The sequence below is a fragment of the Perca fluviatilis genome, chromosome 23, assembly GCF_010015445.1.
Source record: "Perca fluviatilis chromosome 23, GENO_Pfluv_1.0, whole genome shotgun sequence".
Lineage (NCBI taxonomy): Eukaryota > Metazoa > Chordata > Actinopteri > Perciformes > Percidae > Perca > Perca fluviatilis.
In genome coordinates, this window is record NC_053134.1 from 25,376,637 (window position 1) to 25,401,521 (window position 24,885).

A 24,885-nucleotide genomic window follows, 5' to 3' on the forward strand; every position below is an offset into this window, starting at 1 on the left:
TTAACTCCTAATAAGACTGTAGAGACATGTCTATAGGTAGTAGTATACAGCTATGTTTAACTCCTAATAAGACTGTAGAGACATGCCTATAGGTAGCAGTATACAGCGCTATGTTTAACTCCTAATAAGACTATAGAGACATGCCTATAGGTAGCAGTATACAGCGCTATGTTTAACTCCTAATAAGACTGTAGAGACATGCCTATAGGTAGTAGTATACAGCGCTATGTTTAACTCCTAATAAGACTGTAGAGACATGCCTATAGGTAGTAGTATACAGCGCTATGTTTAACTCCTAATAAGACTGTAGAGACATGTCTATAGGTAGCAGTATACAGCGCTATGTGTACGACTTCTTCATTTGGTTACAACAAAGACAAAAGGGCTTAAAATTGTAGATAACCACAATGTTTACTACGTGTGATGCACGACGTAGCCATCTTTGAAAGTGAACTCGGGGTCCTCTGAGTTCATACGACTTGACGAGTCGTATATATACGACCTCCGTGGCGTTCTTTTTGCAACTTCCGGGTCGTAACTCCGGAAAACGACTGGTAGATCGACTTCGGTGGACAAAAAGAACGCACAATAATCACCTCTGCTACAATTACCTGGTCAACCTACCACTCCTTGTCGGATCATAGTCAAGACTACCATGTTAGACCAGCTGCTGACACAACCTGCTAGTGATTGCTCTTGGTGTTTTTGGCCTGTCCTGATTGGCTTCTTTTTGTGCTACAGTATATTGGAACCTAACTCCTGCCTCCGATTCACTCCTGCCACCCACCTATCCTGCTAGCCACAACTGGACCTCACAAAGGACTCAACACGGACACTTGGACTGTACGGCTACTATTCCTGTTCAGAACCCCCGGACCTGTACCCCCTCTGTAGACCTGGACTTGTTCTCCCCTTTTTTTGAAAAGCTGGAACTTTGAACATTGTAATAAATCTGTTAAATATTCTCCAGCTCTGCGTTGTTGTCTGCATTTGGGTTCAATTCTGTCTAAAACGTAACAGCTTTAGTTCATCAACACAGTGGTGTGTGAGGTAACGTTATTGAACGTTTCTCAGCTGCTTTTAAAACGTTTTGCAGGCCAAATTGTCTTTTATTTTTTATTTTTTTTAATTGATGCGCGATCACAGTAGGCTTGTATCATGTGGACGCCCTGACAGTGTTGTTGTCATTACTTAGAATTCCTCATGGGGGGGAGACCAGGGACGCCATTAGGCCTATTTTAGGGGGCGCTGAAACTACCCCAAAATGTTCCTAATTGATGGTTCCTAAGCCCCCCTAAATAATAATAACAGTAACAATTCGATTTATCCTCATTCATATTTAGATGTAACAAATTAATTATATATATATATATATAGATATACAGTACAGGCCAAAAGTTTGGACACACCTTCTCATTCAATGTTTTTCTTTATTTTTATGACTATTTACATTGTAGATTCTCACTGAAGGCATCAAAACTATGAATTATATACATATGGAATTATGTACTTAACAAAAAAGTGTGAAATAACTGAAAACATGTCTTATATTTTAGATTCTTCAAAGTAGCCACCCTTTGCTTTTTTTGATAACTCTGCAAACCCTTGGTGTTCTCTCAATGAGCTTCATGAGGTAGTCACCTGAAATGGTTTTACCTTCACAGGTGTGCTTTGTCAGGGTTAATTAGTGGAATGTTTTCCCTTATTAATAAAAAAGCAAAGGGTGGCTACTTTGAAGAATCTAAAATATAAGACTTTATTATTTCACACTTTTTTGTTAAGTACATAATTCCATATGTGTTCATTCATAGTTTTGATGCCTTCAGTGATAATCTACAATGTAAATAGTCATGAAAATAAAAGGAAACGCATTGAATGAGAAGGTGTGTCCAAACTTTTGGCCTGTACTGTATATATATATATATATATATATATATATATATATATATATATATATATATATATATATATATAGCTACAAAAATTAGCCGAAAAGTCGGAAGTTAGACAGAAGTACAGAGAGTGGTTGTGCTATCAAAATGATGCACCGCACCGTCTCGTTGCACTGGTGTGAACTGGCAGCTTTCAGAGCATTGTGAGTAAGTGGGGGATTCATCTCGTCTCGTCGCTACTCTTTGGTCTGAACTCGCTATGCACCCTCCCCCCCCCACAAACATACACACACACAGATACACACGTTAATGGTGAAAGGAAGATTGATTACACGTAGTGATACAGAGTGAAATTGTAAGTTGTTTTTAATGACCTGCTTACCTTTAGCTACGTTTTCTTGAGGTAAAGGAAAGGGGATATTTTGGTTTGCTGTGGAAAACTATAGTCTAGCTAGAGTGAACGAGGGAAATACAAGAAATGGTTAACTTAGCAAGCTAATCACAACTCTTTATTCATTGCCAATGATATAGCGTATCGCTATAGTAGACATATTCTAAAACAATATCAGTCCCCATAGAATGTTGTTGTCACTGAAAACTAAAGTCATAGGGTCCCTGTTAATGCTATTGTACTGTTGTATCCTTCAATTCCTTGAGCAGATGAGATGGATATTGGAAGATATTTCAGCAGAGAGAAAAGAGAAGCAGGAGATTGGCAGAGCAGTTGATTCTGATTGAGGTCAGTTGTGGTCTATAGGTCTAAGGATTGTTTGGGTTTCTTCTAACAATAACTTGTTGGCAGGTCTAGGTACTATGCATAGCCTAAACTAAATTATTTCATGATATTTATTATATATGCTAGCTATATTCTAACCAATTTAACTTTATTCATTCATTGGCTGTGATAGATTAAATAAATATGTAGATGTTGCCTACATTTAGGCTTGGCTAAAGATGAGCATATGCCCACAGATACACATATGAAAATAAAATGAAAGCAATCCTACATACAGTACATACAGTATATACAGTAATCATTACTCCAAATCTTTTATTCCTTCCGCCATCAGGTTATTGTATTTAGACAGTAGCCATAGGATCCGTATTAATATCTTACATGATATGCAGTGATGCCTATTTTTTTCTTTTTCTTGTACTGCTAATTGTCATATTGGTTTAACTTACCAACTTATTAGCTGTCTGGCCTCTGTTTGTCTGTTTTTGGACATTTTGGATGTTGTTTCATGTGACCAATTTGAATTTCAAAGTCATGAAATTAGCGTCAGGGTTTAGTTTTATCTTAAAGGATAAGACAGAAGGAACAGAGTAGAATTGGAAGAAGGGGATATGTCTGTCACTTTTGACTTGTTAACATATTGGTTTCTTAACTGGTTGTTGACATAAATGTAGCTCTAATACGTAGTACTAGTAACAAAAGATGTGAGTGCAAATATTTTGCAAACGCAAGTTACAAATAAGCCCCCTCCCCTGTCTAGAAACTACGCACTATAGCTTTAAGTACAGTATTACCCAACTGTGATGGATGATACTTTCCACCAAAACTACCATTGTAATCATCCATAGATAGATAGATAGATAGATAGATAGATAGATAGATAGATAGATAGATAGATAGATACTTTATTGATCCCCAAGGAGCTTAAGACATCACACACAACATACACATACATCACAAACAGGATGATTGATAAAAAAAAAATTAGAAGAGGAAAAAGTAAAAAATTTAAAAAAAAAAGACAAAAACGACAAAAAACAGACAGGTAATCACATCACAGTTTAGCTACAGACCAACTTCTTGGTTCAACTTTGGACTACAGATGAAAAATATAGCCTTTTGGCTAATTCTGGCTTTTTTAACCCATGGGAAATCATGTGTTTTATTAATTTGCGCTGTCCCCTTTCATAAATAAACTAAACTCAACCTCAAAGACAGACAAGCTAAAGACTCAGCTCGGATCAGTCCTAATTCCTATACAGCATGTGTGAGTCAGAGACAGAGAGGGAAGACCGGATGCGAGCGAAGAAAGATGAAGGAGAGCAAAGCGGAGCGAGGTGAGTAAGGGGTCCGTGTAACTCTTATCAGTTCAATTTTCTAAGTACAAACAGACATGTGGAAAAACAGAAAAATGGGTTCAAATATCCAATTTTTCATTGTTTCCGCCTTGACAAATTAAAAAAATTTGATCTTTAACCTGTTTTTCCTATTTTCTGTTTTTATTCAGAGTATCAGAAATTTTGAAAATTATAAAATTGCATCTGGGCTCCAATTATTCAATACTGCAATGGTTTTCTCTCCCTCGTCCCACCTAGTTAATACTAACGATTGGTTGGCTATTCTCGTGGGTGTGTCTGGATGTGTTTAGGCCAGTGGTTCTCAACCTTTTTTTGGGCCAGCACCCCCCTATCCATAATCCAGGTCCCTAACATCCCCCATCAAATAAGATGTAGATGTGGCTAGTTGCCCCAAATATTAATGATTACGCCCTAATATTAGGCCTATTATTGTAACTATTGTTATCACACATAATCAAAAAAATCATATCATTGAATGACAATCAACATATTTATTAGTTTCCCAGGTGCCAAAAACCCATGTGAATATAGAAATTATATTTACAGGTGTTTAAAAAAAAACGACTAGATATGTAACATTCAAACTTTAATTAGGTAAACAAACACTAACAGTAGCCAATCAGAAACAGCTAGCAATTTAACAAATCTATTTTTCATTGAAATCTAAATCTATAATCAAATTGTTCCAACGGAAACCAGGCTGGCACTTATCAAGGGGTAAAAGCAGAAGGATTTACTTCCAAATGGAAATAAGTTTACAACCTTTGAAAGTTAGTGAGAGCCATTTGTTGAGTCTAGGTTAGAAGAGTCTAGATTAGAAGAGTCTAGGTTAGAAGAGTCTAGGTTAGAAGATTATAGGTTAGAAGAGTCTATGTTAGAAGATTATAGGTTAAGAAGAGTCTAGGTTAAGAAGAGTCTAGGTTAGAAGAGTCTAGGTTATGTAGCAGGTTGATTGGTCGCAGGTGGTTTCTATCACACTCACACTCTCTGGACCAATCAGGAAGTAACTGCATGCTATATAGGCAGGGGATTTGATCTCTTGACACTGTTTACTCTTTTTTGCTGGAAGCACACTTCCGCTCTGGGTCCTTTCGCGACAGGTAATGCAGTGTGCTAATTTGTTGGTTACCTAAAGGCATCGTTTGTGTTAGGATGCGCATTACAGAGTTGATTGTCTTTTGCAGTGTCTCCCTGTCACAAACCCGATATTTCCTGTAACGGAACCGGGTTGAGTGTTGCTGCTGGTAGGTTGGACAAATCTTTCTCCTCTTTGAATATTTTTCTGAATGAGTGTTTAAGTAATCGGCCGTTTTATTGTAGGCTCTGTGTAGCTGTACTATCGGCACTGTCGGTGTATTGGAGCGAAGCTCCCTGACGGGTATGTATGTATACCAGTGACATCGCGTGTATTTTCTTTAATCATAAACCGTTACTGAATTTGGTTTGTTTGTGCACGCCAGGGTTGTAAAATCTGCACTAGCCCCTCCCATCCTCACAGCGCCAGGATCTGTGGCCCAAAGTGTCCGACAGGGCTGTATTTGAGTGATTGTGACACGGACGATAGCTTTGCCTTTTTTGGCTTGCTCGTGCTTGCTAATATGTGTATGGAGATTGGGGTTTATGGGTTTATTTGTTAAATTATGATTTATGTGATTTTTGGTTAATTTATATTGTTTAAGTTCTGATAAAAAGACTAATTTCTGTTGAAATTCTATTATCTGTTAATCTTGGTTATTTTTGTTGGCTCTAGGCCGCTAGGATTAAGTGATTTCTGACTTTCAGTTTTGTTGAAACCTTTATGGTTTATTTGTTATTTTGGTTGTTAGGCTCTAGGCAGCCATTAAGACACCTTTGCTGCCTAGATTTGCCTGAGATTGAAGTTGTTTTATTTATTTTTGGTTTATTGATTCATGTTCCAATTCAATTTTATTTATAGTATCAAATCATAACATAAGTTATCTCGAGACACTTTACAGATAGAGTAGGTCTAGACCACACTCTATAATTTACAAAGCCCCAACAATTCCAGTAATTCCCTCAAGAGCAAGCAGTGCGACAGTGGCGAGGAAAAACTCCCTCTTGGGAAGAAACATCGGACAGACCCAGGCTCTTGGTAGGCGTGTGGCCTGACGAGCGGTTGGGGGTGTGATGAACAGTGGCGATAGTAGTCACATTAATAATGGAACAGTGACTGGATGTAGCGGGAAGCTGCAGGGTTCAGCAGGACGCAGCATGACACTGCAGGGCATCGCTGAGCTCAGCAGGGAGTGCAGCAGGACCACGGCGACAGCTGCAACCAGGGTCTTGGTGCAAACGTTCTCCAAGGAAATACGCTGGGGGAAAAAACATAAGGACTCCGGGGAGTAAACTCCCCAGAAGCTAGGATTAGTAACAAGCATTTCTGGGACGGGCTGCACACAAATAGTAATAGTAATAGTAACAGTAATAGAAACAGTAATAGAAAGGGAGAGGAGAGAGCAGCTCAGTGTGTCAAAGGAAGGAAGTCCCCCGGCAGTCTAGGACTATAACAGCGTAACTATAACAGGTAACTAAGAGAGACAGGTCATAAGGAGAGGTAGCTTTTTCGGGTTTAGAACTCTCCCCCTGCCGGATCTGGCTTGGCTGGCCTGCCTCCCTCTACTTTATGTATTATTAATCTAACAATTATGAAGAGAAGCAGTTGGGCCAGTTAGGTGAACACTGCAACTCCTCACTCCCTAACTATAAGCTTTATCAAATAGGAGAGTTTTAAGTTCATTCTTGAATGAGGTGACAGTTTCTGCCCCCCGAACCCAGATTGGGAGCTGGTTCCATAGGAGAGGAGCCTGATAACTGAAGGCTCTGGCTCCCATTCTACTTTTAGAGACTCTAGGTACCACCAGTAACTCTGCATTCTGGGAGCGCAGTGCTCTAGTAGGACAATAGGGTATTAGGAGCTCTTCTAGATATGATGGTGCTAGACCATTTAGAGCTTTGTAGGTCAAGAGAAGGACTTTAAACTCAACCCTGGATTCAACAGGAAGCCAATGCAGAGAAGCTAATACAGGAGAAATATGATCTCTTTTCTTAGTTCTTGTGAGAACACGCGCTGCAGCATTCTGGATCAGCTGGAGAGTCTTAAGAGACTTATTTGAGCAACCTGACAGTAGGGAATTACAATAGTCCAGCCTGGAAGTAACAAATGCATGGACTAGTTTTTCAGCGTCGTTTTGAGACAGGATATTCGTAATTTTGGCAATGTTACGAAGATGAAAAAAGGCTGTTCTTGAGGTTTGTTTTAGATTGGCATTAAAGGATATATCCTGATCAAAGATAACTCCTAAATTTCTAACAGTGGTGCTGGAGGCCAGGGCAACACCATCCAGAGTAGCTATATCTTTAGATAATGAAGTTCTGAGGTGTTTAGGGCCCAGTACAATAACTTCAGTTTTGTTAGGGTTTAACATCAGAAAATTATAGGTCATCCAGGATTTTATATCCTTAATGCACGCTTGAAATTTAGCTAGCTGACTGGTTTCGTCTGACCCATATTGGTCATATTCTCCCCCCCCCATTAACTGAATGTTCTTCTCCCATAGGTCCTGAGTGCCGAAGGTGGTGGTGTCTGTGTCCCCGGTGGTGGTGTCTCCCTCCTGTGTGCTGTGCTTTCCCCCTTGGTTTATTTTGAGTTCTTCACGTGTGTGTGTGTGTGTGTGTGTGTGTGTGTGTGTGTGTGTGTGTGTGTGCGCGCGCTCTCTCTCACGTGTGATTGGGGTGATCCTTCCCTGAGACCCCACACCCTTTGACTCTGTCCCTCCACCGGTAAGGCACTTATTTCCCATATTTAGTGTCTGGTATTTTAAATGGTATTTTATAGTTAAGTTTTAAAACACCAAACACAAGCTCTGATCTTCCCGGGAGTTTGGCAAACATTTAGCTGTTCCCCAAACAACAAAGCACAGTCGATCTCTCGCACGTCTCTTTTCTTTCTCTTTCTCCGTGAAATGAAGCTGCCTTCAGGTACAGTAGGAAACGTTGGGTTCTATACAAGGCAAGGCAGCTTTATTTATATAGCACATTTCAACAACAGGGCAATTCAAAGTGCTTTACATGAAAGAGCAGTTAGAAAACAATTAAAAACAATTTAAAAACATTAAAAGACAAGAATAAAATTTACAGTGCAGTATAAGAATTTAAAGAACTGGGAGATTAAATACGTGAATAAAGAGCAGTTAAAACAGTTAAACATATAAAAGCAGATAAAATAGGTTATTTAAAGAAAGGCAGCATGAAAAAGAAAGGTCTTCAGCCTTGATTTAAAAGAACAGAGTTGCAGCGGACCTGCAGTTTTCTGGGAGTTTGTTCCAGATAAGTGAAGCATAAAAACTGAACGCTGCTTCCCCCTGTTTAATTCTGACTCTGGGGACAGAAAGCGGACCTGTCCCAGACGACCAGAGAGGTCTGGGTGGGTCATAGTGTAGCAGCTGATCAGAAATGTATTTTGGCCCTAAACCGTTTAGTGATTTATGAACCAGTAAAAGTATTTTGAAATCAATTCTTCGAGGCACTGGAAGCCAGTGTAGAGACTTCAGTACTGGAGTGATGTGATCCACTTTCTTGGTCTTAGTGAGGACTCGAGCAGCAGCGTTCTGAATCAGCTGCAGCTGTCTGAGGTATTTTTTAGGTAGACCTGTAAAGACACTGTTACAGTTGTCTAGTCTACTGAAGATAAAAGCATGGACAAGTTTTTCCAAATCCTGCTGAAACATAAGTCCTTTAACCCTTGATATATTTTTAAGGTGATAATAGGCTGATTTTGTAATTGTCTTAATGTGGCTGTTGAAATTCAGGTCTGAGTCTATGACTACACAAAGATTTCTGGCTTTGTCTGTTGATTTTAACATTGTCGTTTGAAGCTGAGCGCTGACTTTTAATCGTTCCTCTTTTGCTCCAAAAACAACCACTTCAGTTTTTTTCTTCATTTAATTTAAGAAAGTTCTGGCACATCCAGTCGTTAATTTGTTCAATGCACATATTCAGTTGTTGTATTGGGCTATAGTTCGCTGGCGATAAGGTTATGTAAATTTGTGTCATCCGCACAACTATGGTAACTTATTTTGTTGTTTTCCATAATCTGAGCTAATGGAAGCATGTAGATGTTGAACAGAAGAGGCCCCAGAACGGAGCCTTGGGGAACTCCGCACGTCATATTTGTATGCTCAGATGTATAATTCCCTGTAGACCCAAAGTAGTCCCTATTCTTTAAATAGGATTCAAACCACTTTAGTACTGAGCCAGAAAGGCCAACCCAGTTTTCCAATTGGTCAAGTAATATGTCATGGTCGACCGTACCAAATGCAGCACTGAGATCAAGTAATACTAAGACTGAAATTTTGCCACTATCTCTGTTTAAGTGGATGTCATTAAAGACTTTAACAAGAGCTGTCTCAGTGCTGTGGTGTGGTCGAAAACCTGACTGGAAGGCATCAAAACTGTTTTTAGTGATAAAAAAAGGTTGACTTGTTGAAAAAACGCTTTTTCTATGATTTTACTTAAAAATGGAAGGTTTGATATCGGCCTATAGTTGCTCATTAGTGACGTGTCTAGATTGTTCTTTTTAAGGAGTGGCTTGATTGTTTTTAGGGCCTGTGGGAAGATACCTGAGAGAAGAGACGTGTTTAGGGTTTAGGAATTTATAGAGTGTGGTCTAGACCTACTCTATCTGTAAAGTGTCTCGAGATAACTCTGTTATGATTTGATACTATAAATAAAATTGAATTGAAGTTTCTGATCTGTAGAAGATCAGAAGCCAAACAATTCGAAACATTTTTGAAAACACCCGTTGGTAGAATATCAAGACAACAGGAGGAGGTTTTCAGATGTTGTATAATGTCCTCCAGGTTTTTATGGTTGATCGTATGAAATTGTGTCATATTGGAATTTGTTTTGCGTGAACACTGTGACAACACATATCCTGTACTTGATATGGAGGGACTGACTGTTTGTCTAATTTTCTGAATTTTGTCTGTGAAGGAGGCAAAGTCGTTGCAAGCCTTGGTAGACAACAGTTCAGATGCTACTGGTACCGGAGGGTTTGTTAATCTATCGACAGTAGATCGATAGATTAACAAAGCACGTAAATTAGTATTGTTTCTGGCAATAATGTCAGAGAAGGACTGCCTTGCATTCCTTAGTTCCAAATTATAAATGCGAAGTCTCTCTTTATAGGTGTTATAATGGACCTGGAGATTAGTTTTTCGCCAACTGCGTTCAGCTTTTCGACACTCTTTTTTTTTCTGTTCTTACCAGTATGACATTTCTCCATGGAGATCTTTTCTTACCAGAGACAGTTTTAACCTTAGTAGGAGCAATAGCATCAATAACATTTGTAATTTTACAGTTGAAATTATCTACAAGCTCAGTGACTGAGGCACCAGTGAGAGCAGGTGTGGAGGAGAAAAGCTGAATGAATGATTCACTGGTGTTTTCAGTGATTTGAAGTTAATTGTGTGCCACTTATTGTGCGTGGGCTGTGTCACATGCTGAGTCAGTCCATAGCTCTCACAAACACAACACAGTTCTTTGGTCCCTCGGTCCTGGGGGTTGTCAACATGAATGTTAAAATCACCAGCAATAATTACACGGTCAAAGTTAATACAGATTATAGACAGCAGTTCAGTAAAGTCGTCAAAGAAGTTTGCACAGTATTTAGGTGGACTGTAGATATTTAGAAGTAGAGCTTGAGGGGACGATCTTAGCTGAAGAGCCACATATTCAAAAGAAGCAAAATTTCCATAAGATAATTGCGTACATTGGAAGGAGTTATTAAACAAAATGGCGACTCCACCTCCTTTCTTATTCACTCTATTCTCACTCATAAAACTGAAGTTAGGGGGAGCTGACTCAATGAGAACAGCAGCACTGTTATTATGGTCCAACCATGTTTCAGTTAAAAACATAAAATCAAGATTGTGCTTAATAATAAAATCATTGATTAAAAATGATTTTCCTGCCAAAGACCTGATGTTTAGTAGGGCTAGTGTTAGTGCGTTTTCATTTTTTGGGACAGACTGTGGCTGACGAGGAATGGATGCTAAATTTTGCAAAGTTTGCAGTTAAGTGCTTATTCGCCATTCTTTTTCTATTACCTATCACAACATAAATTGTATAAGCATCCTTATCAGTTTGGGGAAAAGGAGTTGGCTGCCTTCCTTGAGGGAGCAGAGGTGCCTGGCGTTTTACTTTTGGCCGGGGGTGAACGATGGGAGAAGGAAGGGGGGCATACTTGGTTCCAGCATCCACCAGTCGCTCCATCCCGTCAGTGAACCCCAACATGGGCATGGGGGGAAAGAGGGGAGAACGAAGAAGAATATTTCAACTTAAAATCTTTTATAAAATTATTGCAACAAAAAAATATCTGGTTAAGTGGCAGATAGAAAAAGACCCTTGTTGTAGGTTCTGTGGGGATGAGGAGGAAGACCTGATGCATTTGTTTTATTTTTGCCCGCATGTGGCTAAATTTTGGACCAATATACAGATATGGTTAAGGTCTATGGATATTGTTTTGCGAATCACACCTCAGAATATTTTGTTGTGTATATGAGGGTAAATGTAATCACTTTTTGAATATGATTATTTTGATAGGTAAAATGTTTATTTTTAAAGCCAAAACTATATCAAATTTATGTAAAAAACACTTTAAGAATAGAGTTTATCATCAGCATATGCTGGAAACAATTATAGCAACAAATAACAACAGAATAATTGAACATGAAAAGAAATGGAATGTTTGTTTACTTGAATTAGAGGATTGATTTATGTTAATTTTTTTTTTATTTTCTTTGTTGTTTCTTTATTTTGTTTGCTCTGTGTTTTCTTTTTATTTATAAAATAAATGTTGGATTCTATAAAAGATCTGACGAAAAACACTGATGTAAATGAACCATTAGTAAGATAGGCTATATAGTGTGTGTGTGTGTGTGTGCCACTTATTGTGATGATTTTACAGCTTTCAGTTTAAGTAGCTGGGTGTTATGTGGTTTATAGGCTCTAATGTAGCTTAATGCATCTTTTAGCGGTGGAGGGATTTTTTCAGTCAATATTTTCTAAAACAATGTATTGAGCTGGACGGCTGTTGTGGTTATTTTGTTCTTCAAAAGCCAACAAGACATGTCTTAACAGAGAGGTCATACCTGTTAGTCATAAATGTTTTTTTTTTTGTTAAAACACTACGGATGTGGAGTTGATTGTGGTGTGAATGCATGGGGGGGTGGTAGGGGTGGGTGGGGGTGTTTGAAGCTTGTTTTGTCTTTGTAATTCTTAATTTGTTCTATGTATTAGTAAAATAAAAAAAAAAAAAAAAAAAAGAGGGGAGAACGACGGATCCTCAAAGGCGTCCTCAAAGGCGTCGGGGTTGGTAAGGGGGTTTGAGGAGTGTTGGACAGGTGAAAAGGGGGGTTGAGATTTCTCGTCTCCGCTCTGTGGTCTCCCATGGTCAAATCTTTGCTCAGGTGGGGGCTGTGGTGGATCACTGCCGCACTTTGTTGTGTCTTCCTCTTGTTTTTTGAATTGCTCTCAGTCCTTACCGTGCTGTGTGACGATGAGACGCAACCCAGGCCATCAGATAGATGTCCAGGGTCTTTTATTTATTTTATTTTTTTTTTATAAATCTGATCTAGCTTCACATAGTACAGAGCTCATTTAAGACGATGCTCTGACGTCCCGTTTCTGTGAAGGCAGCACGGAGCTGCGCTGACAGAAGCATATAGAAGAAGAGTTATGATCCACCGTCTCGTCCAGTCGCAGTGCCGTGAACTGCTAGCTTTTAATGTAGCAGACCGCTGGTTTTTGCAAGTAGTTTAAAATGTAAACATGTATTGTCATTGTGATTCTTAATAAACTAAGTTTCAAACAAACGCCCCCCAAAGGCACCTCAACGCCCCCCTTTCTAAAATATTGCTTCCAGTGCCCCATAGATATAATATATTTATGCCGGCCCGTCATCTTCTGAATGCCCCCTGGCGAGAAACGATGGTTTAGGCGGTCATTCAAGAAGACTCGGGGCAGTCATGTTGACACTGGATAATTCCGAGAATATAATTCGGAATCTTGTCGAGATAGATGAATGTTCGGATGGTGAATGAATGAACAACACACAGCACAGCAACAAGATCCCTTTTTGTGTTTGGTAGATTATTTCTCTGTGGTAAAAAGCCTGTATGTAGTAGTACAATGTCTTTGTGTCTTCCTCTGATGTAGAAGTACACTGTAGGCTAGAAGTGGAGTTGAAATAACCCAGAAATTAGTTGGTCCCTTTTTAACCCAGGAGTTGGGTCTAAATTAATTGGGTTACTATGCCAGTATGCCTTATTTCAGAAAATAAAACTTTGTTTTAGGGACTGTTATGTATTTAAGGGGCCACCGGAGGACTTTTGGGACCTTTAGTCAAAGTAGACCTGACCCTCCCTTCACCAGCAATACATTTTGGATGACCCGCCACAATGAATGGGAGAAAAGGGATCACCCTCCCCAGCAATGTATTGTACTGGCTTGTGTTTGGCAAAGACATATAGATGGACATTTATTTTTTTACGCCACAAAATATGCACTAAACCTCTGCATTCTGATATTCATATCATTTATGGTGTGGTCTCTCAGAGGAGGGGCGGGACAGATATCCATGTTTAGAAGGTGTGTCACTTTATTTCTCCTACAAATACTGGTGATACTGCTTTATCATAATGTACACAACACACAATTTTTTTTTTATTGTGATTTAATTTTTTTTAAATTTTTTTTAAAAGAATAATAAAAATATTTTTTTTTTTTTTTTTATTTTTTTTTTTTTTTTTTTTTTTTTTTGTTTTATTTATTTTTTTTTGTTTTTTTTTTTTATTAGTGTATTGGAAAAAAAAAATAAAGGGGGGGTGTACCAAAAAAAAATTTTCTTTTTTTTTTTATTATTTTTAATAAAAATTAGTAAATTTGTTGTTTTTTTTTTTTTTTTTCTTTTGTTTTTTTTTTTTATTTTTTTTTTTTTTTCCCTTACCCTTTAATTTTTTTCTTTTTTGGGTTCTTTTTTAAGCTTTTGGTTTTTGGTTTTTTATTTTTTTTTTTTTTTTCTAATATGGAGCGTTTTCGGGCTCCGTTTGTGTTTTTTTTTTTTTTTGTTTTTATATAATTTTTTTTTGGGGGGGGGGGGGGGGGGGGCGCAAAATTTATCAGGGGGGTTTTTGTGGGACAGGAAGTAGCAATACAAAAATAACTCCGTTTCGTTATTTTCAAAATAAAATACACCGTGCTCTCACGGCGACTGGATATTTCCCTGAACTACACCTTGAAAACACAGCTGAGTTTCCTCTCTACTCCTCTGGATGGAAACAAACTGTTGTTGGTTTTGTGGTTCTATTCTACCTGAATTCGCGAGAACTTGTGGGTCCTCGCGACTACAGCTGTCGTTACGGCCGCAGCCGTCCCCTAACAAATCGGACCCGGTGGGTGTTGACGGACGGCGAGTAGACGAGCAGACAGCGGAGCCGGTGTGTTCTGTCGATGTAGCATACTTTGTCAGAATAGCATACCGAAGTTTAGTTTTATAGCGGGGTCTGTCAATTTGGCCTACTTTGGTCAAAACAGCATACCAGTGTTTGTGAAGGGTATGCTGTTTTGATAACCCCTGGTTTAATAAAAGAAATACAGTTTATAAAGGGGTATGCTGTTTTGATAGCCCATTTTTTATAAAAATACAGTTTCTATAGGGGTATGCTGTTTTGATAACCCCTGGTTTAATAAAAAAAATACAGTTTATAAAAGAGGTATGCTGTTTTGATAGCCCATTGTTTAATGCGATATAACAGCCGGTCTCTGGAAGTTCGTTGTAATTGTGACGTTTTTTTGAATCTATTGATACGTGTTCCACGGAGACGTTTTTGTCGGTTTTACGTGGACAAGACGAAAATGTAAAGTAATGTATTTCACCAGCGGGCGCCGCTGGCGCGTCGCGACGCCCCGGCTTATGGAGCGACCTTTCCGCTCCCGCCCTTACCCCGGAAAATAACGTTACATTTACAAGGCCCTAAAATAACGTTACATTTACACGTAAAAATAACGTTACATTTACACGTAAAAACGAGAAACGTCTCCGTGAACACGTATCAATAGATTAAGAATAACGTGGCCATTTACACGAACTGCCGTGAGACCGGGTTGGATATAATACACCAACATTTACCGCTTGTAATCTTAGGTATGCTGAAATGATGGTTTAAATTTAACGCATGCGCAATCCCACAAATTTCACTGCTGCACATGCGCATTAACCGAAGGTATCCCATTCTGATGGGTATGGTGTTCCGTTAGAACACCGGTCCGCAGCTGTTACGCATCCAGTGGAAATCCCCGGTAATGCTCCCAAGGTTTTGTAGTCTGCGTTTTAGTGAACTCCGATGGTTCTTGCTAAACCGACCCAGAGCGGGTCGCGGCGCCCGGCGAGGGTTAACCGTCTATGATTCTATGATTAGGCTTACATAAAAAGAAACCCATTTGGCCTTCAGTAACAGTGACTGACTGATTGGAGTGAACGGAGGACTAGATTTGAATATCCCGCTCTGCCAGGCCAGTCCTCTGAGCTCCAACGAGGCGGAGAATGAGATTCACAACCAGCTCTCTCCCGTCCAGCACAGGCAGCCACGGCGAGCTCTGCCGGCACGGCTCACTGAAAACCAACTAGCGCTGGAACAACATATAAAAGCATCTTCGGAATACTATATACAGCTTTCATTAACGCTAGGAGCCGATACAGAACAACAGTGTCGCCGAGTCTAGCATTTAATCCAGTTCCCCCCCTGGAGATGCGTCGCTTGGAGAACTATTAGCGGACAGCGCTGCACATCGAAGCCGGGATGAGTGGGAGCTCCGCGGTGTCCGGCGCGGCGCCCTGCCTGTTTGTGGGGTAGACACGGAAACTGGACTGGAACCGGACGAACTAGCAGGTATGACCTCTCTGTTAAGACATGTCTTGTTGGCTTTTGAAGAAAAAATAACCACAACAGCCGTCCAGCTCAATACATTGTTTTAGAAAATATTGACTGAAAAAATCCCTCCACCGCTAAAAGATGCATTAAGCTACATTAGAGCCTATAAACCACATAACACCCAGCTACTTAAACTGAAAGCTGTAAAATCATCACAATAAGTGGCACACACAACACACACACACACACACACACACACTATATAGCCTATCTTACTAATGGTTCATTTACATCAGTGTTTTTCGTCAGATCTTTTATAGAATCCAACGTTTCCTACTGTACGTGAAGGCAGCTTTATTTCACGGAGAAAGAGAGAAAGAAAAGAGACGAGCGAGAGATGGCTATCGACGTTGCTTTGTTGTTTGGCAAACATTTAGCTGTTCCCAAAACTCCCAGCCAGTTCACAGCTTGTGTTTGGTGTTTTAAAACTTTCTTCTGGAAGCTGATAGAGGCAGTGATGTCACTGTTTACTGTACGGGACTCTCACACATCGTCAAAACACAGCGCGATATGGGGATGCTTTTCTCCAAACGTTTTTTTTTTCTTTAACTCTTTCTTTTTTTTGAAGCATCAACAAATGGCAATACTATATATCGCAGCATTGTGGGTCAGTCAAATGTGTATTTTGACTTTATTTCACGGGCCCTGAAAGCAACTCCTCTGATTGTTCAAAAACTTTCAAAAGGATCATGGGAAAGCTAAAACTGCTTTAGCATCACAGTTAACGACAATTAAAGGACCTAAAATGAATGAGATATGGACAAAAGACTATCAGTATTAGATCTAAGAATATGGAGTTATTGCACAAAGTCCTCTGAAAGAAGTACGAGTTCTAGGAAAAGAAGCACAGACTGCGGATGGGTCTTTTTACACTTCTCTGCTTACTGAATAAACTCACGAAGTGCACCGGCTGTGCTGTGAGGTGTGGGCGCAACCAGTCTCACCCAGAGTTAGGGGGGGGGGGGTTTGTGTGAAAAATGTTTTTCTTTGCTTGCCATTTACATGTAATCAAGAAAGCCAACCACTTTTTTTTTTAAACAGTTAATATTTTACATTCATCATTATGATAACATTTTTTTGGGGGGGTAAAGCTAGCCACTTTTGATTATTGTTAGGTTGTGTTGTTGATTATTGTTTAGGACACTTGTAATTGTAATTGCTGATTATATATTATTTCTCTTTTAGGTGAGATTCCTTCTATAAGCCCGTGTGTGTGTGTGTGTGTGTGTGTGTGTGTGTGTGTGTGTGTGTGTGTGTGTGTGTGTGTGTGTGTGTGTGTGTGTGTGTGTGTGTGTGTGTGTGTGTGTGTGTGTGTGTGTGTGTGCGCGCTCTGAGGAGAAACTGATAAGCCTCCACCACACGCCCTATGACTGTTCTCAAAATGAAGAAAATTTGCTAGATTGGCTCATGTAATTCATGGCCGCTTCTGATTGGTTAAAAGAAAAGTGAACGCCTGTTCAGTTTTAGAAGAGAGAGAGAAAAGAGATACATTTAGAAGTCTTCCCGAAGGAATTTACGCTGTGCTTAATTTACCAAAAGATTCCACTGCATGCTGTGATATTAATTGTAAGAACCCTCAACATGGTATTGAGCTGTGCTCCCTGTATGAGAATATTGGGAAGTCCCTCCTTGTCTCGAGCACGCCCCTGTATAAGACACACAGATTGTACAAAGTCAAGCCAGGCTGGAATGACTATAAGAGATACATGCTGAGGCAAGAAGAGCCTTCAAAGCATGGGATGAGTCAGGCAGACATAAACATGGTCCCTTATTTGAATATAAGAAACATGCAAATGCAAAGTTTAAATATGCTCTACGTTCCATTAAAAGGAATGAAAATACAATGAGGTCTGACTCTCTTGCAAGGAAGCTGCTATACAATAGTCCTATTGATTTCTGGAAAGAAATCAAAAGAATCAATAACTGTAAAACATCGTTACCAACGAGCGTTGATGGTGTCAGCGGCTCAGAGAAAATGACTCAGTTGTGGCAGAAACATTATTATAAGCTGTTTAACTGTGTTAAAAGTAGGGGTGCACCGATCCGATATTAAGACCGGATATCGGTCCCGATATTGACAAAATAGCGGGATCGGGGATCGGAAAAATTAACAGATCCACGGGCCGATCCGGTTTTGTTAGTTGTGTCGCATGCTGGAAGAGTTGAGTGTACAAATAAATAAGAATTCAATACATTACATCTATGTTATTTTGTCTTAGTTAGGAAAGTAATGTTTAGTTAGGAAGGTCTGGTGCCTTTAGTCTCTTCCACATGTTAGAAGGAAGATATAAGGTGGAAGGTATCCAGTTTATTATTAATTCAGCAATGGTATCGGGTATCGACAGATACACAAAGCCCTGGCATCGGTATTGGGACTGAAAAAGTTGGATCGGTGCACCCTACTTAAAAGTAACTCCTTTACAGTGGGTAACATTGATACTATGGAGATGTGACTGTTTTCCCTCAAGAAATATACGATGCAATGATGATGCTAGAAGATAATAAGGCATGTAGTGTGGATAAGATATCTGCGGAGCGTTTAAAACCTAATTGACCTCTCGCCGGCCCCTCCCCCAAAACGGCCATTGTCCAATCACACATCATAGCAACCGTTACTATGTGAGCAGGTCCGACAAACAAGCAAGATGGTGAAGCGGCGCCCACGGCGTTTGTAAATCGGACACTAGATACCCCGAGAGATTGTCTGGAGGATTCATTTGCACTAACGTGTTTACTATTTGGCAGCCTGAAAACTGTTATTAAAGGCTGTAGAAAGAATGCGGAATGAAAAGAGATCATGCGGTCAACAGTGTTGCCGTAGTAAATCGGACTCCAGCTGAAGTTTATAGCCTACATCCTTGACACATGTATTCTATAGTCCTAATAGTAATATACAGGCTTATATTGCAGTCTCTTAGGCCTACATGTAGGTGTACTTATATTTAAATAAACACACAGTAGCTGAGTTTATGCAGTGTCTTTTATTTTTTTTCATGAGTCAGAACGAGGCAACAGCTGCGGGAGAGTGCGTGTCCTCCGCCCCCCCCCGTGCTGGACCCGGTCTCCTGACAGCAGAGGGGCTGGAAAAACAAGCCGAAATAACTCGGTCGATGGTACAAATAAATCGTTCACGTTCAAGAGAAAACGTTTCATAAATGAGGGCCAACGTGAGCGGTGCCTACAGTGGATAAAACCGTGTGGACAAATGTGTTGAACATTACGAAGCATAAATACGTCTGCTCAAAGCTAAGGCTAACAGCTAACTAGCTAGTTACCGTGTTGTCTAGATCTACTAAATAGAGGCAAGAATACAAATTGGACCAAAGTTAACCTACTCTCTAAGCTAAGTTTAACGAGCCCTTTAGCTTTAGCCAACATTAGTTAACATGTTAGCTAATGCTATCTAGCTACATTAGCTGCTGTTGTGTTGGGTCTTTGAGCTCCCCAACTTTATTTTTCGTCAGTTTACAACAAAGTCGAACATTTGAATACATCCCTCCACTGCATACTGTAACCCCTTTTGCCTCGATCTGGAGGATATCGCGGAGGTATTGCTCCAAAAAAGGTCACTGACACGCACGGGTATACCTCCTCCCGTCATGGCAATCTGTCGCGCTGGTCGTGTTTGACCATTTGTTTGTCGGACGTAGCAACAGTAACTAAGGGGGGCGGGGCTTGGCGAAAGGCTAATTGCTATTTGTTTTGCTGGGTTGTTAGCCCATGGTATTCTACTTGATTCTAGTTTATCTGTCAAATAAGTGCCTATCATCAAAGACAAAGCTGGCAAAATTAACAGCTTGGATAATTACCGGCCTATAGCTCTGGCCAGTATTTTATCCAAGGTCTTGGAGAGGACTATACTGAATAGGCTGGAACAGTTTGACCTGACCTCTGACAACCAGTTTGGCTTCAAACCTAAACATGGCATGGATATGTGTATTTTTGCCTTTAAAGGAGGTCCTAGATTTGTATAACAGGCATAATTCCACAATTTGTATGTGTTTTATTAATGCCTCTAAAGCAGGGGTCTTCAACGTTTTTTAAGCCAAGGACCCTTAACTGAAAGAGAGATGGATCAGGGACCCCCTACTACATATATTGTATAAAATGAAGTTGCATATTAATCTGGTCCTACAATAACTTTTAGATAATTTTTTTTGCATAATACTAAGCTATTCAAATAAGCCTAATAATTGTTGGCATGATTTTATAAATCATGTTTTAATGTTAAAACACACACGTGGAACAGTCAATCCTTTGGGATGAACTGTATCTGTAGATGACTACCTTAGTGACTACATTACCCATAGGCCAGTAAGCCTATCATCAGTGGGGATTTATATTTACTAATAATATGTTGGAATCATGTTAAGACTTTTTAATTTTTGAAAACACTTTCAAAAATTAACAATAATTTCGCGCCCCCACTGCAGTGACTCTGAGGACCCCCTAGGGGTCCCGGACCCCTGTTGAAGATCCCTGCTCTGTAGCTTTTGATCGTGTAAATCATGATAAGCTATTCTACAAATTGCACAACAGAGGGGGTTCCAAAATATCTAGTGAGAATCTTGGCTTTTTGGTATGCTGAAATGGGGTAACTCTGTCTGCCCCATTCAATGTAAGCAATGGAATTAGGCAGGGAAGCCTTTTATCTATCTCCCTTTCTTTTTAATATATATATGGATGATCTATGAAAGCTGCTAAACAACTGTGGAACAGGCTGTATGGTTGGGAACACCATTATCAACCACCTGATGTACACTGATGATCTGGTGATTCTTTGTCCAGATAGAGCTGGCCTTCAAAAGTTACTACGGGTCTACTCAGACTTTGACATTAAGTACAATTCTGAGAAGAGTAATATTATGATTGCTAGAAGCAGGGAGGACAATAAACGGTCTTGTCCTGCTTTCTCTCTGTCTGGTACTGTCCTTAAAGTGTGTGATGAGGTCAAATACTTAGGGCACTATTTGACTGATGACCGGTCTGATGATAGGGACATTCACAGACAGTACTGTGTGACGTACGCACAAGCTAATATGCTGGATCGCAAATTTAGTATGTGTTCATTGTCTGTGAAGACCACACTTTTTTTCTGCAGTTTGCAGAAACTCAATGATGGCCTGAGGCTGCTGCTTAAAATGCCACGATGGAGCAGTGCAAGCCAAAATGTTCGTAAGTGTTGACGTATCCACCTGTCCTGCTGTACTCAGGGATCTCATGTACAGATGTATGTGTAGACTAACGGAGTCCTTCAACAGCATCACTGCAACGCTGTAGTGAACCCTGGAATGAGCGCGGTTAGGTTCACTTTGAGATTGTGGAAGCATTGGTGTTTTAGTCTATATGCCAATTTCTCTTTTTGTGTATTGTGGAACTCTGACTGTTGTAGTCATTTCTTATTGTATGTGTTTTGTCTTGTATGTGTCTGTCTTTCATTATGTTATGTTTTGTATTGTGCTATGGACCGTTTTTTTTTGTATCCTGAATAAAGTAAAGTAATGTAGGATATATTTCTGTGAGAATAAAGTGAGAGGCCTTAGAGTTCATGAGCTGACCTTGTCGTCTCTGCTTCTCTGGGTTATTGAGAGGCCATCTGGTCTTTTGAAGTGATAAAATATTATAAAGGGAGTGCGGGACATTTGCACTACCCGGGGAAAGGATGAGAAACTGAGAAAGGCCTCCTCTGATAAGAGCAAGCAGAGAAGACAACAACGGAGCTGTGTCTAAGATGTGTTTTCACAATAAGTAAGAAGTAAGGCTTGTTATGTTCCTTTTCTGCTCTGCAGAAGATAAGAACATGTACCGTACATATCTCAGGCAGAATACACACTATAGAACATTGATGAAACAGAGTATACAATTTGAGACACCTGTCTGGTTAACAATAACAGAACTGTTTTTCTTGGGCGTCATCGTCATCCTTTTAACAATCTCCATGAGAAAGCCGGACCTAGACTACATCCAGCTGATAAGCGAAGACACCGCCATGAAGAAGGCATAGCCTAAGATGTATGATATTTTTAGTTAGCGAGCATCCGATGCCAGACGGGACTTTGTTTTGCGAGGGAGAGAGATTAGACTTTTGGCTTGAAGGTATTTGATCCTTGTGCACATGTTTGTGTTCTGCAATATCATTCTCTAAAGCTTTGATATAACTTACCTAAGCGAATCCTGTGTCTTGATTTGATTCTGGTCTACCGTTTTAACGAACACTTAAATGGTGTAGTGACCACAAATTGGAGTCTGATAGTATCTGGCCTTTTGGGCCAGACCAGAACTGGTCAACCGTCACACTGATTCCTACAGTAAGTAAGTAAGTTATACTGAGTCCATGTGAATGGCATGACAACCATTCATTATTCATTAACTGCACTGAAGGAGCTCATTGCTAGTCTGGAAAATGTACAGGACATTGGCGAGATGGAGAACCTTTCTAAAGTCATACTGCAACAATACTGGAATGGGAATATAGATAACATTCATCTCTTTACATCCACAGAATATCCACGAATAATGATGGACGTTGCTGCCACTTGCACAAAGAGTGAAGATGAGAGTCCAGTAGTTCTCACAGCGGTGCCTGAAATGATCTGGGATGACCTGACTGAGAAGCAGCCGAGTTCACCTGATGTCTCGGAGGATCTTCAAACAAAGTCTAGTTCAGTGGCATCGGAAAACAAGATGCAAATACAAAAGAAAAGAAAAAAATTGAAGCTCACCAACAGTGTTACCTGGAAGGAAGTAAATCCACATTCCAAGGTAAATTCAGCAGTTGAGAGTATTCAGATTAATAACATAGTATCACTTTTTACAAACCAAATGGGGGATGCAGGTGAAAATGGTCCATTATACCCTAAATGTGACAGTGGTCCTTTCTCTGAAGATGAGACTGATGATGATGATGATGATGACTGGTTATTCATACCTATAAGCATATCAGACCTCAAATTTGAATCAGATAATGAAGACCAGGATAGCCCAGACATACATGTGCTAGATGATGGGGAAACAGGAGACCAAGAAAGACAATGTGACACAAGCCCAACACACTGGCCATCTCCGAATCCAGTACCAGCGTCTCATCCTCCCCAGATCGAGACATTTGACACTTTGGCCAGCTTTATGAAACAAGCATTAGGCAGGAGCACACCGAACATGGACTGGACTCTGAGGGAAAACCACAACCAACTAAGAACAGGAGAGAGTCTGTAGACAGCTGTGCAACTGAAGACAGTTGTGATTACTCCTCTGCATTAGGACACAACTATTTGACAGCGTCCAGGTTGAGGTCAGCACCTCTGCTCATAGAGACAGATTCTGAGGGTGAAGGCAATGATGTTACAAATATGCCAACAAGTCCAAACAAGAGCTTGGACAAGTCGGGCATGAAAAGCCTTAGAAAGACCAATGGACAAAACATTCCAAGAAAGGATGACATTATAATCCTTGATTCGGAGGATGAAAGTGACCAAAACTGCAAAAAGAAGGCTGAAACCGAAGGAAGGCCTGAAACTATGGACAGAAAGCGTGGAACTGTTAAAGAAAAGTTTAAAAAAAAACGACCGCTACCTGTTGACTCCTCAGCAGCCCGGCACCAACCCATACATCAGGACACACCGTTTGAAGAAGTGACGCAGGATGCGCGCTCCGACCCGTCTCCCAGCACAGAAATGATCGGGCAGCCGATTGAAGCCAAAGCTGCCTCTGAGCATGTTCAACACAAGACCAACAGAACAAAGATTTCAAAAGAAGAAAGTATTATAATCACTGACTCTGAATCAGACGATGACTTCTGGATCAGCTGGCATTGTTTTTGAATGTCTTGTGTCAAGGGGAAACAAATTTTAACTTTTTACGATGCTACCTCAAAATTTTATTAAAATTCAGTGTTACGTTAAATCTTTTTCATCTTAAACTTGAACCTTAACGGATATTTTGATCCTTTTCTTTAATATGTCACATTTTTGGATATTGGTTTTTGTACTTTCATAAACGATAGCCAATGTTGTATCACTTTTTAAAACGTTAATGTGAAAATGCATAAAAAGTCATAAATGGATTCATTGCTGTTTGTCTTGTGTGCTCTTCTGCTTCACCATTAGAGGGAGACATTGCACAATACAAAACATAAACCATTTGAAATGCTACACACCAGTTAAACCATATGTTGTAACCTGGTAATGTTAAATTAACAGCTGTAAAATGTTGGCTCCATATTATTTTTGATTGTGTCATACAGTTCAGCAGCTGTGATAATAGAAACTGGTGCATACATCAGTCTCTTTCAATAGTTGACCATCTTGTATCACAAAATTGGATGGATTTTTGTGTAATGGAATGAAAGTAGATACAGCACTTATCTATAGGATGATATGGAATTAATGTCCGTCTTGGTCAAGAGTCAATGCAGGGGGGCCTCCAAATTATGGTTACATTTTTTAAAGTTTATTTCAAAAATTAGAAAAGTCCTAAAATGACTCAGACATATAACTAGCAAATATAAATGGCCATTGATGATAGGCTTACTGGCCTATAGGTAATGTAGTCACTAAGGCCATCTACAATAGTTAATCCTAAGGATTCACAGTGCCACATGTATGTGTAACAGTAAAACATGATTTAAAAAACCATTCCAACAACTATTTTAATAGCTCAGTATTCTATGCAAAAAAGGTATGTATAAAGGTTTTGGGTGGAGTTTAATACGCAACATGTTATACAACATATGTAGTAGGGGGTCCGTGTTCTTTCTCTCTTCCAGTTAAGGGGTCCTTGGCTTAAAAACGTTGAAGGCCCCTGGATTAGGGGGTTAGGAATGTACCAAACACCATGGAAGTCACCCCTGAATGTGTACGTTCAAATTGTATTAATATTTCTCTTAAAGT

At 39.8% G+C, this 24,885-nt stretch overlaps 1 protein-coding gene across 1 annotated transcript; it reads left to right on the top strand.

Annotated features, from left to right (window-relative positions):
- The first annotated feature begins 15,795 nt into the window (after positions 1 to 15,795).
- On the top strand, positions 15,796 to 23,571 carry LOC120553526. Its single transcript, XM_039792050.1, has 2 exons — positions 15,796 to 15,955; positions 22,500 to 23,571. The coding sequence occupies exon 2, from the start codon at positions 22,514 to 22,516 to the stop codon at positions 23,210 to 23,212; it is 699 nt and encodes a 232-aa protein (XP_039647984.1). The 5' UTR covers positions 15,796 to 15,955; positions 22,500 to 22,513; the 3' UTR covers positions 23,213 to 23,571.
- The last annotated feature ends 1,314 nt before the right edge of the window (positions 23,572 to 24,885 follow it).

Bases quoted from the DNA above. Each gene is read 5' to 3' on its own strand.
- LOC120553526 (XM_039792050.1), top strand. From the start codon at position 22,514: ATGATGGACGTTGCTGCCACTTGCACAAAGAGTGAAGATGAGAGTCCA.